Source organism: Eurytemora carolleeae, unplaced genomic scaffold (assembly GCF_000591075.1).
Source record: "Eurytemora carolleeae unplaced genomic scaffold, Eaff_2.0 scaffold1888, whole genome shotgun sequence".
Lineage (NCBI taxonomy): Eukaryota > Metazoa > Arthropoda > Copepoda > Calanoida > Temoridae > Eurytemora > Eurytemora carolleeae.
In genome coordinates this window covers 1-12,166 of record NW_019397794.1, presented here as the reverse complement: position 1 = coordinate 12,166, position 12,166 = coordinate 1, and the positions used below count along the sequence as shown (strand labels likewise).

Here is a 12,166-nt window from a genome sequence, read left to right as displayed (position 1 = left end):
AGTATACAGAGTATACAACTATACAGTATACAGAGTATACAACTATACAGTATACAGAGTATACAACTATACAGTATACAGAGTATACAACTATACAGTATACAGAGTTTACAACTATACAGTATACAGAGTATACAACAATACAGTATACAGATTATACAACTATACAGTATACAGAGTATACAACTATACAATATACAGAGTAAAAAAATTTCTAGGGGGGGTAAAAAAAAATTCGGCGCGCCAAATTAAAAATTTTTACCCCCCCCTACAGAATCCTTATATCCGCCCCTGACAGTAGCGTGTTGAAAATCCTATTTTAAGAGTTTTCGATGAAATACCGGGTTTTTGGTCGAAATTCTTAACATAAACATAACATTTAAACCACTTGGAGACTTCTTTCAAAAAAATTTCTAAGCGGCCAAGCCTTATTTGGCATAAATAAGAATTAGAGATGAAAGAAACTAAATCTACAAAATCGTTTAAAAGAAAAGTTGCCAAGATCTATTTAGATAGTTATGCAAATTATATCTGTAAAAAAAAACTGTGTATCATGTGGACAAACTTAGTCTTTACAATCTTCTTCACCCTGTAGTTCATAAACATGAATCTAATAACTTATGTTACCCTATGTTCCAACCCTTATGTTTAAAATGTACAATGTACATTGTTTTTATCTGCAATTCTCATTCGTTTATAGTGGGCCAACCAATTAAAATAGCCTACTCTGGGCAGGCGGGTCCAAACTACAAAGTAAATTGTGATTTTTTTATTTGTATTATCTCGTGCTTTGTAGTTGAATAAAAATATGAATATGAAGAGGTTTATGGAATAAACTCATTCAGGCTGACCCTCCCCCCATAATACCCCACGTGAGGGGGGGTGAGGTAACTTTTAAAAAGAAGGATGAGGTTTTCAGGAGAAAAAAGGAGGGTGGTATTTGCTTTGCAGTAAAAAGAGGGAGGGAGGGAGGGGGGAGGGGGTTACCTGATGATAAACTGGAAAAAGTCAATGTTGGAAGTGTGGTAAGATTGTCAATTGATGAATCTTTAGAAGTTCTACTCTTTGTCCTAAACACGTAGATTAATAAAAATACAGATGGAACACTTTATGTCGTCTTTTCAAGATTTTTCTTTCACAATAACCTTGAGGCAGAAGCCAAAAGGAGTTCTGCGCCTTTGAATTACAAATCCGACACCTTTGGGCCTAGACCCCTAAAACCCCTTAATCTTGAAAAGATTTGCCTAAACTTAATTCTTCTTTTTTTCTATTAAAAAATGTATTTCTATTTTTCAGTTTCCTTAAAAGCCCCAATTATAAATCTTATCATGGTATTAGTAGTATAACAAAGAAATATTCGATGAAAGGGTGCAGTACATTACCCTTAAAATCTTTATCCGATCAACAAAGCATGAAAAATAAGCTTAAACATTTTTACTTCTGATAATTCCTACTTTTTTCCTTTTCCTGCTGATGCCGAAATGCACAAGTCACTTTTGTAGAGAAATCAAAATTAAAAATAATTAGTTTTAATATTCTGGAGCTGCCATTTTAATCATACCAGCAGAATTCAATCAACCCCTATAACTCAATGCCTGTGCAGTCTCCTTGGATTTAATTATTTGTTCAGTTTACTATACACACAGTACTCACCTTAGATCAATTTTCTCCGAAGTGTGAAGTGGGCTGAAGGTTTCCATGTTGGTTCTTCCAAGCCGCAGCGCATTCCGAGGTTTCTTTTTCCTTAATGTTGTAACACAGTGAGACTCATTCCAGTTGAATTCAAATCTTTAATTCACAAATCTTCCTAGTGATGGAGTTATCTTTTATACTTTATCATCTAAAACGTGCATGCCAAAAAAAGTATAATTGAAAAAAAGGCAAAAAAACATTTTCAGGCCAATATGTTAAAATGTTATCAAAATTCACAGCAATTAGATACAGGTGTGAGGTGAAATTAGTTCCAAACAGTGATTTGGCACTGAGTGTTAGAAATGGACTATATAACCGTTTTGGAACTAATGTCCCTTGAGTCAATGGAACCAGAGTTATTCAATAAACATGGAACCAGGGTTTGTCAATGAACTAGGAACCAGAGTTATTCAATAAACATGGAACCAGGGTTAGTCAATGAACTAGGAACCATGGTTAGTCCGTAGATATGTACGTGGAACCAGAGGTTAGATAAAAAATATTTTTTGTTAATTCAGATTTTAATGTCATGATACAAAACATCATGACTAGTTTCTTTGTTTTCATCATCTTTCATTTAAAATGCGAAAAATTAGAATTTATTTTTATACTTTAGGATCGGTTTTAAATGTAATGTTTTTAAAAAGAAACCCCATAGAGGAAACCTTACTAATAATTAGCTCTTATAATTTTTCAAATATCATTTCAATGATAAAACACAATTTCCATTATACTATTATTATAAAAAGTGAAAATGTACTTTTCTTCAATTTTCAACAATAGTATTTATAAAACTCTGAAGTTTATTGTTGTGGAAGAAATGTTCTCGTCTGAACAAAATCTTTAAGTTTTAATTGAGATTTTGTGATTAGAGATTAGCATCCAACAAATTTGCCAATTTCGTAACAAAATCCAACAAACTCATATCTTGTTATATCTGTTCGATATTTGTGTAAGTGTTACAGTTAGAAACACAAACCGACATTACACTGTAATTATTGTTCAGTATAAACATAATCATTGCACTGAATACGTGATCTATTAAGTCACTCGTACAGCTTGTGGTAATTTCCTAGTATACGATTTTTGGACCCCCCCCCAGGCCCCCCCCCCCTCCTATCAATTTTGTACATGGAAGTTTCTCAACTCAACCCGTGGCCGCAGCGCTCGGACCCCAGCTTGTCTAATAACAACATCAAATACACTTAAGTATACTTAAGTATTGGTTTAATATCGTCTTCCTATTCCATAGTTTTCTGGTTCTCACTGTGGATTATCATGTTTTCTCTGCTTGATGTCAATGTAAAATTTTACCTCTGTTTAGTAGAAATAGGTTCAGCCAAGCTCTCATCTGAAGATGAATATTTGTAAACAGGAACCGGTTCTGCAGTACTGTGAGGGTCTAAAGAGAACATCGATTCTGATGATCGTCGAATGGCCGATGAGCCTGACCTTGACACGCCGGCCGGCAGGATGGACGAACAGTGTCGGGTTCGGGGAGCTTTACCGGGAACGGAACCTGTGGTAGCTCTATGTGGACCTGGAGCAGGGATGGATCTGATCTCGAGATCTGGGGACGAGTTGGAGGAGGAGGAGGGTTTTGTTGCTCTGGTTGGTACTTTAGGCGGAGCTGGCTTGGATCTAAAAGTACGTTTATATATGCGGCCTTATAGTTAAAAAGTAGAACAGGTTATACTTCTGTAATTTGTGTGCATCTTACAATTTTGGAATTTCAACGGAATTTAAGGATTTTACATAAACACTCGACGCACAACGATTCTCCTCATAAAGGTCGCCATTTCACTTTGATGGTGAAGCCACAATTGAAAATTAATATGTTTTGGACAAAAACCCAAGATTTTTGCTGAAATGTGTAAGGTTTTATGTTTCATGGGTCAACTTTGAAATGAGATGTAAGCCCTTTTAAAAGGAGAATATCTTAAAGTTACGTCGACAGTTCCTTTAACAATTAACTATCCGTTGGATTCCTGGACAGTTCCTTTATAAATTAACTATCCGTTGGATTCCTGAACAGTCCCTTTAATAAATTTATTTTCTGTTGGATTCCTGGACAGTTCCTTTAATAAATTAACTATCCGTTGTGGATTCCTGGACAGTCCCTTTAATAGATTAACTATCCGTTGGATTCCTGGACAGTCCCTTTAATAAATTAACTATCCGTTGGATTCCTGGACAGTCCCTTTAATAAATTTACTATCCGTTGGATTCCTGAACAGTCCCTTTAATAAATTTACTATCTGTTGGATTCCTGAACAGTCCCTTTAATAAATTAACTATCCGTTGGATTCCTGAACAGTCCCTTTAATAAATTAACTATCTGTTGGATTCCTGGACAGTCCCTTAAATAAATTAACTATCTGTTGGATTCCTGGTCAGTCCTTTTCATAAATTAACTATCCGTTGGATTCCTGAACAGTCCCTTTAATAAATTAACTATCTGTTGGATTCCTGGACAGTCCCTTTAATAAATTAACTATCTGTTGGATTTCTGGTCAGTCCTTTTAATAAATTAACTATCCGTTGGATTCCTGGACAGTCCCTTTAATAAATTAACTATCCGTTGTGGATTCCTGGACAGTCCCTTTAATAAATTAACTATCCGTTGTGGATTCCTGGAACCCTACTTTTACATGTTATTTTTGTAATTTGTCTCTTTTTTAGTTATCAAGTCCAGGCTGTTGGCCAAATTTCAAATGACCCTCCATTTCTGAAGTAAGATGCTAAATTCACAACGGTACGCTGCAATCCTGACCAAGGATGACGGACTTATCATATTTATCAACAGAAGCGCTTTTTAATGTTGAAAACTTGATTTTCAAGCTGTTTTATATTTTTAAAAAACATTAGAACTGACTTTCTAAAATTAAATATAAGCATTACACTTTTTAAAAACTGGGTTGGACATACTTATTTTCGAGAAGAGTTCACACTGTTGATATTTACCTGATGGACTGGCTTGAAGAAGCTCTTTTAACCCTTGGCAGAGTTTTCAGATGAGCGTCATCAATTCCTTTGTACTCTTTGTACTCTTTGTACTGTTGGTACTGTTTGTTCTCGTTGTACTCCTTGTACTCTTTGAACTCCTTGTGGTCCCTGAACTCCCTCAGGTCCAAAGAGTGGAAGGCAGGACCGTACATTGTTTGTTAGTGGTTAGCCTGAAAAGTCTATTAGTTGTCATAAGGTTTAAGAGTATGAGTACAATTGTTTGAAGTACGCCTCAAAGTGCAATATATAGTACAAACAAATGTTGGATAGTAAACTCTATGCTTTAAACTTTATTATTAAAGCTGAAACAAAAGAGTTTACTTGTGTACTCTATGCTTTTTGACTCTATTATTTAAACTAACAGCGAGGAGTTTATAAGACTAGAGTTTTTATGTGTACTCAATGCATTATGACTCTATTTTGAAAAAAGAAATCAAAGAGTTCATAAGATGTACTAGAGTTTACAAGTATACTGTATACCTTTTAACTCTATCATTAAAATTGAAACCAAAAAGTTCTAAGCAGAGAATTGGCATGGAAATTAAAGAAAATATGAACATTAAATAAAAACATGAATATTGAAAAAAAACATGAACATTGAACAAAAACATAAATATTGGACAAGAACATAAACAATAAAAAAACATGATTATTAAACAAAAACATGAACATAAACATTCAACAAGAACATGAACATGAACATTGAACAAGAACATCAACATGAACAAGAAGATGAATAAAGACATGAACAATAGCATGAACAAGAACATGAACAAAAACATTAACAAAAACATTAACAAAAACATGAAAAACATTTTGAACAAGAACATGCACAAGAACGTGAAAATTGAAGAAAAGAAACTTTGACAAATAATGGGAAAATTGAACATAAGCATTAAACAAGAACATGAACATTAAACAAGAACATGAACATTGAACAAGAACATGAACATTGAACAAGAACATGAATATTTAACAAGAATATGAAAATTGAACAAGAATATGATAATTGTACAACAACATGTATATTGAACGAGAACATGAACATTGAACAAGAACATTAAAATTGAACATGCACATTGAACATGAACATTGAACATGAACATTGTTAGAATATATATTAAAGGGGAATTTAGAAAATCTCTCGGTATGAATTTTTTCAGTTACTTTCAGCCTGAAAGGGAGTTCAAAGTGTACAAATCATAGATCCTACATCCTCTTCACAAATATATAGATAGATCCTACATCCTCTTCACAAATATATAGATAGATCCTACATCTTTAGCCTTCGTTTTTTATAAATTTTCTTTTTCAATATTTTTTTTTCTTTTCTGAATCCTCCTTTATCTTAGAACAAAAGAGTTTCCAATTGAAAATTAAAACTAAAGACCCCTATGAATTTGCCCCCCCCCTCCCTAAACATTTTACGTAGTTGCGCCTTGAAACCTTATGTTATTAAATGGACCTTATACGTAATTACAAATGAGGCTTACTTCTAAAAGTTGTAAGTAATAATACGGAAGATTCCACATTTTTTTTGTAAAGTTTTAATTTTGAAATTTTATGAAACGTTTGTGTACTTTCTTATTTTAATGGCTATTATTTCTAGATCAAATAAGCTTTGAAACAAAGCAGAAGTCAAAGTATAAAGTTGATTTAAATTTTATTATCATTTCAATTGAAAAAAATTATTTTGGAAAAAATCCGGTAACCAATCAAAACTTTACAGCACAACTACACATAATACAGCTAATTAAACTTTAAAGCACGATGATTACTTTATAGTTCGTTTATTATGAAATTCACGATGAAGTGAATAAGAATGATAAAGTACACAATAGTTTATAAAATTTTTTATAAAGAACCAGTTAAGTAAGATTCAATTGGCCGTCTCAAATTTGATAGTTCTTACTCAATGTAAATTAAATTGTATTAACGTGATTCTAAATTCTCAATTTCCATGTTTTTTATTCGCCCCTCCTTCACATTTTAAAAGTTACGCCTTATGAATACCTTCCACCCCTGCACTATTAGGAAAACTAACTATCAAGAGTGAAGATGCTAAAATTATAGGTTAGGCTTAGAGGGGGTAAAATAGGGGATTTAATAAACATACCACCACTGATTTTAAGTCTTCTTCATGCAATTTTGAATATTTTTTTATTGCTTTTTTTTTTCTTTGCACTAGACTTTTTCCAGGTTTTCATTATGTTGTTCTAATTTTCAACGAACAATATCAGGATCCTCGTTATAGTCACCTTCTGCCTGAGAATTCAAAAAAAAAATTTAACATTTTTTATCTGTTTAAATAATCTGCTCCACGGAAATATAACATTCATAAGAACTCATTAAATCAACAAATCAATTTATCCAATCCCACAAAACATCTTCAAAATTATCTTATTTTTTTCATAAAACTATTCGTAAACGATCTTACTTATGCTAACGGCGTTAACGGTTGATATTTTAGTATTCGTTAGGCGAGATTAACGATCATTTTCTGTATTTATTAATGAAAAAACAATCCGAACGGGGAAAAACCAGAAGATGCAATATTAAAAATAGCAGAACATGTTAAAATGATAAATTTGTATTCTGTAATTTTCATGCAAGTTCTTCTGTTCTTTTTTCATGAACGATCGGTTCGATACTTCTTATTCCAACTGCTGCCTCAGATTGAAAAGAATTGGTTCAACTAGGTCTACGCATTTGAACAAGTTCTTGCTGATCAATAAATCAGCGCTATGGTCAATTAAAAAAACTTATTGCATCCCTTTTATATCTAGAGACTAATAGAACCTTATCACACAAACAGATATTCATGTTAGCGTTTATTCATAGCATAATAAATTCTTTTTACAGAATTCAATTATCAAACACAACCTTGGATACCCAATACCCATGCTTTTTAAACACCACTATAAACATATTCCCGTGGTTCTACAGAGTTTCGGTTAAAGGGAGTGACCGGTTATTTAATAATTTAAAAAAACTAATCCTGAAAAAGTATCCACCCCCAAAGTACGAGTTTTGAACGTCGAATTTGCGCTCAAACTCAGGATTTACAGATCTTTAAAAAGTTCTATATGTCTCAAATGAATCCGAAAGAAGTTTTCCACAACACTGCATACTCAGTTCAACTACCTTACATAGCCAGTCTGTCCCTTTAAGAGGTTCAGAAGAGAATGCATATAAGAGAATGTCCGATATACAAAGAAACTCTAAAACTTTTGGTTGATCATCGACGGTAGAGAACTTAGTGTTTTTATCTATAAAACGGTGTTTAAATTTCCTAAAAATTGCAGCGGAGATTGAAACTCAATGCAGCTTATTTTATATACATATATTTCTCGAAAATCCAGAATATTCCAGCGCGGGTTTCAAATATTCAAATGAAAACATACAATGAAAAAGGGCATGTCCGTCATCTATGATCCGTTAAAGGTTGTAAAACGAACAGGACACGATCTATACAAATGAAGGTTATAATATAATCTTTGTATTTAAGTTTTATAAAAACACAAACAAATCATTTCATTTATTTACGAATGTATAATTTAAATTACATACTTAAACATAAAAAAAAATATTTTTAATGTTAAAACATTGTGACATATAATCTTTATCTTGAAAAATCTATTAAAACATATTTAAGAATTTTCTATGCCCTACAATAATAAACTAATTATCTAAGATTTGTTGGGAAAATGTATTCAAAGGAATTGAGTCTTTGCCACAAACTCTGATTTTTTTAATCCCTATATCACCTTAACCCAATGTCGTGTAGACCTTAGACATTTCAAAGTATGAATTCTGTTAGATCAAATAGTCCAAGTTTAAAATATCAAAAGTTTACACAATCAGGTTGCAAAGATACAAGGATTAGAAACTTTGAGTCTGTGACAAAGACTCAATTTCTTAAAAAGGGGCTGAAAGGCTATGAAGAAGTCTTTTTTATCAATTGAATTTTAAAAAGCATTTAATATTTTAAAATATAATTAGAAATTGTTAACTTGGGAATAAGGGTTGATAATAAGGTAAATTTAACAAAAAAAAAATCCAATTTTTACTTTCTACATTTTCAAAAAAAAATTTCCTAAGTTTGTTTCATTTAGTGTTTTACCAAACCATGACACTGTTTTAAAAGCTCCAATTACAAATATATAGATAGATCCTACATCCTCTTCACAAATATATAGATAGATCCTACATCCTCTTCACAAATATATAGATAGATCCTACATCCTCTTCACAAATATATAGATAGATCCTACATCCTCTTCACAAATATATAGATAGATCCTACATCCTCTTCACAAATATATAGATAGATCCTACATCCTCTTCACAAATATATAGATAGATCCTACATCCTCTTCACAAATATATAGATAGATCCTACATCCTCTTCACAAATATATAGATAGATCCTACATCCTCTTCANCATAGTCCAGTATACACTATACACCCCTATCCATGGCTGATTTTTTAAGATTGTCAAAACCGGGAAACATTTATTTTGTTTTCTATATCGTGTCTACAACAGAAAATTGTTTGGAAAAAAAAGAATGTGTGTGAAAAAACTAGCATTTTGTTAAAAATATCAAACTTCTGACAGCGTTTTAATGTCAGCTGTTCATAATTTGAAAAACAATGTTGATAATTTCAATATCCTTCCTGTATTTCTTCGATATCATGAATAAAATGTTATTATTTTATACCGTGATATTTTTAAATAAGGTTGCAATTATGTTTGTATAGATTTATATTTGTAATTTTAAAGAATTTGGCCACATTTTTAGAATTTTTGTAAATAAAATCCTCAAATTACAATAGATAATTATAACACAATACAATATAAATCGTAATACAAAATATTGATTTATTTACATATCAGACGATTTAATCATAACTCCTAATTTTGGAAAGCTATTGAGAAGAACAGAAAATAATTAAAGGAATTGAGTCTTTGCCACAAACTTCTGAATTTAAAATCCCTATATCTTTGGAATTCAATGTCGCAAATCTTTGATATTTCAAACTTACATTATTTGATATTACAGAATTCATAGTTTGAAATATCTAAGGTCTACGACATTGGAATCCAAAGATATAGGGTTTAGAAAAGTATAGTTTGTGGCAAAGACTCAATTCCTTTGTGATATGTAACCGAATAAAGGAATTGAGTCTTTGTAACAAACTTTGATTTTCTAATCTCTATATCTTTGCAATCTAACGCCGTAGACCTTAGATATTTCAAACTATGAAAGAATATAAGTTTGAAATATCAAAGGTTTCCACCATCAGGTGAAAAAAATATAGGTATAAGAAAATCAGAGTTTGTTACAAGGACTCAATTCCTCAAATAAACATAGAAAAACTTCAAGGTAACAAAGCCGCGCCTGTAAATTTGCATGAATTTAACCTTTTTCTTCTGCTAGATTAGACTTATGACGATACAAACAAATAATCATTCTTCAAAATTCAAAAAATCTATTACCAACTTTTTGGATGTTATTTGAAAATTCAGTTTTCTATACTGTACAGTACTTTACTGTACAGTACTGTACTGTACAGTACTTTAATTACTACAATAAAGTCAGAAAATTAGAAAGAAATCCATATAATTTAACAATATTAGGGAGACACAAATTGTTTCTTATATTATTTAAATTGGCGAATACTGTGAGTATGAATAGGCTTTGTTAACAACAAATTGAAAAATATCTTTGTGACAAAAGTTAATTTCTTTTTTGGCCTTTTTCATGTAAACAAATTGAATCTTTGCTACAAACTTTGATTTTTAAATCCCAATTTCTTTAAATCCAAATATCGTAGACCGTAGATATTTCAAACTATGAATTCTGGTGGATCAAACAATGTAAGTTTGAAATATGAAAGGTATGCATCATTTGGTTGTTGAGATTTTGGTACTATAAAATTGGAATTTTTAACAAACACTCAATTCCTTTGGGTAAACTTTGAATTTATTTGGAAAGACTTGTAAACGACGTGCTTCTTGATTTGGATTTTAACGACAATGTCGGACTTCTATCCTGTTTGTGCTGAAGTGGTTCGCCATTCTTCTCTTTTTCATGCTCTTGCCTTTCTCTTTCTTGTTGTTCTTGTCTTTTATTTTGTTCTTGTCTTTCATGCAGTTCTTCTCTTTCTTGTTTTTCTTCTTCCTCTTTTCGTCCTATTTGGTCGAATTCGGAGTTCACACTAGAAATAGTAATAGATCATAAAAATACAACGAATTTAATAAAGTGAAAAGGTCGCTAAACTTCCTTCCACACCGGTTCAAGTGCTGACGTTCATGATTCAGAATTTGATCCAGTGTGCACTTTATAAGTGGTTGAACTGTTGTTAAATGGGGTCAGACAGTTTTGTAGATAAACATATTTTTGTAAAGAAATAGTATTGGTTCTTTACCTTCTCTTGTTGTTTTCTGATTTCTTAAATTAAAATCTACGCAAATGTATAAACCCCAAAAAAGGAAACTCAAGAGTTTTATGAACGGGGTTTACCAATTTTGTAGATATCAATATTTTTGTTCAAGAAATATTATCTTATTTGGTTTCTTTATATTCTCGTTTATTTTCTAATTGCTTAAATCAAAATCTACACAAATGCTTAGATGTAAAAATGGTAACTCGGGACTTTCGTTCAACGACACTCTCTTAAGTTTCCGACTCAGAAGTTCAGACAAGTCTGTATGGAATTTTTACGGTTTAAACTTCTTTGGCATTGTTCCCTGCGTCTGTAAAGTGTAAACTTTATTTTTGCCAAACCATTTAAAGACTAAATTCAAGGCAGAAGACTTAGTTTAACCAAAGAGAATAGAATATATATTAAAGGGGAATTTAGAAAATCTCTCGGTATGAATTTTTTCAGTTACTTTCAGCCTGAAAGGGAGTTCAAAGTGTACAAATCATTATACCTGCAGTATGGAAACAGTACAACAAAATGGCCGTTTTACACTTTTTTCTAGTTTAAATTCCCCTCTAATATATATTCTATTCTCTTTGAGTTTAACATTGGATTCGTCATATTTGATGAGTCTCTAGTAATTTTTACAAACTGTCCTTAACAATCCTCGATCAAAGTTATGATCAGACATCCAAACAAACAGAGATGACTACTTTATATATATATAAAAATCCAAAAAACAATAATGTTGCCTCTGAAGTTACAAGATTTACTACAGATCATATTTCCTTATTATCTCATGCATGGAATATTTATATATCTTGTTCTAGCTAAGAAGTCCTTGATCAAAGTTTAAAGGAAGCTCGGACAAAAATAAATGTAAAAACCTTTAACTAAAAGGGTTCATTGTCAACTGACGTTTATTTAAAGTACCCCTCTAAATATAGATTTAAAGTACCCCTCTAAATATAGATTTAAAGGGACCGTTCACTTTTTTGGGTAATTTCAGGGTAAACTAAACAGCCTAAGCGCTATTCA

The 12,166-nt window shown here is 31.7% G+C and overlaps 1 protein-coding gene across 1 annotated transcript; it reads right to left on the bottom strand.

Annotated features, from left to right (window-relative positions):
* Positions 1–319: 319 nt before the first annotated feature.
* Positions 320–4,876, bottom strand: LOC111715928 (uncharacterized). Its single transcript, XM_023491337.1, has 5 exons — positions 4,657–4,876; positions 3,007–3,333; positions 1,654–1,743; positions 988–1,070; positions 320–360 (listed from the first exon to the last, which is right to left on the bottom strand). Exons 1-5 carry the CDS (start codon positions 4,848–4,850, stop codon positions 320–322), a joined length of 735 nt encoding a protein of 244 aa, XP_023347105.1. The 5' UTR covers positions 4,851–4,876.
* Between the last annotated feature and the right edge of the window lie 7,290 nt (positions 4,877–12,166).

Excerpts from the sequence above, each read along its gene's own strand:
- LOC111715928 (XM_023491337.1), bottom strand. The coding sequence starts at position 4,850 with ATGTACGGTCCTGCCTTCCACTCTTTGGACCTGAGGGAGTTCAGGGAC. Across the intron at positions 3,334-4,656 it reads TCTTCAAGCCAGTCCATCAG|ATCCAAGCCAGCTCCGCCTA; the intron begins GTAAATATCAAC and ends ACGTACTTTTAG. Across the intron at positions 1,744-3,006 it reads CCTATTTCTACTAAACAGAG|GAAAAAGAAACCTCGGAATG; the intron begins GTAAAATTTTAC and ends TACAACATTAAG.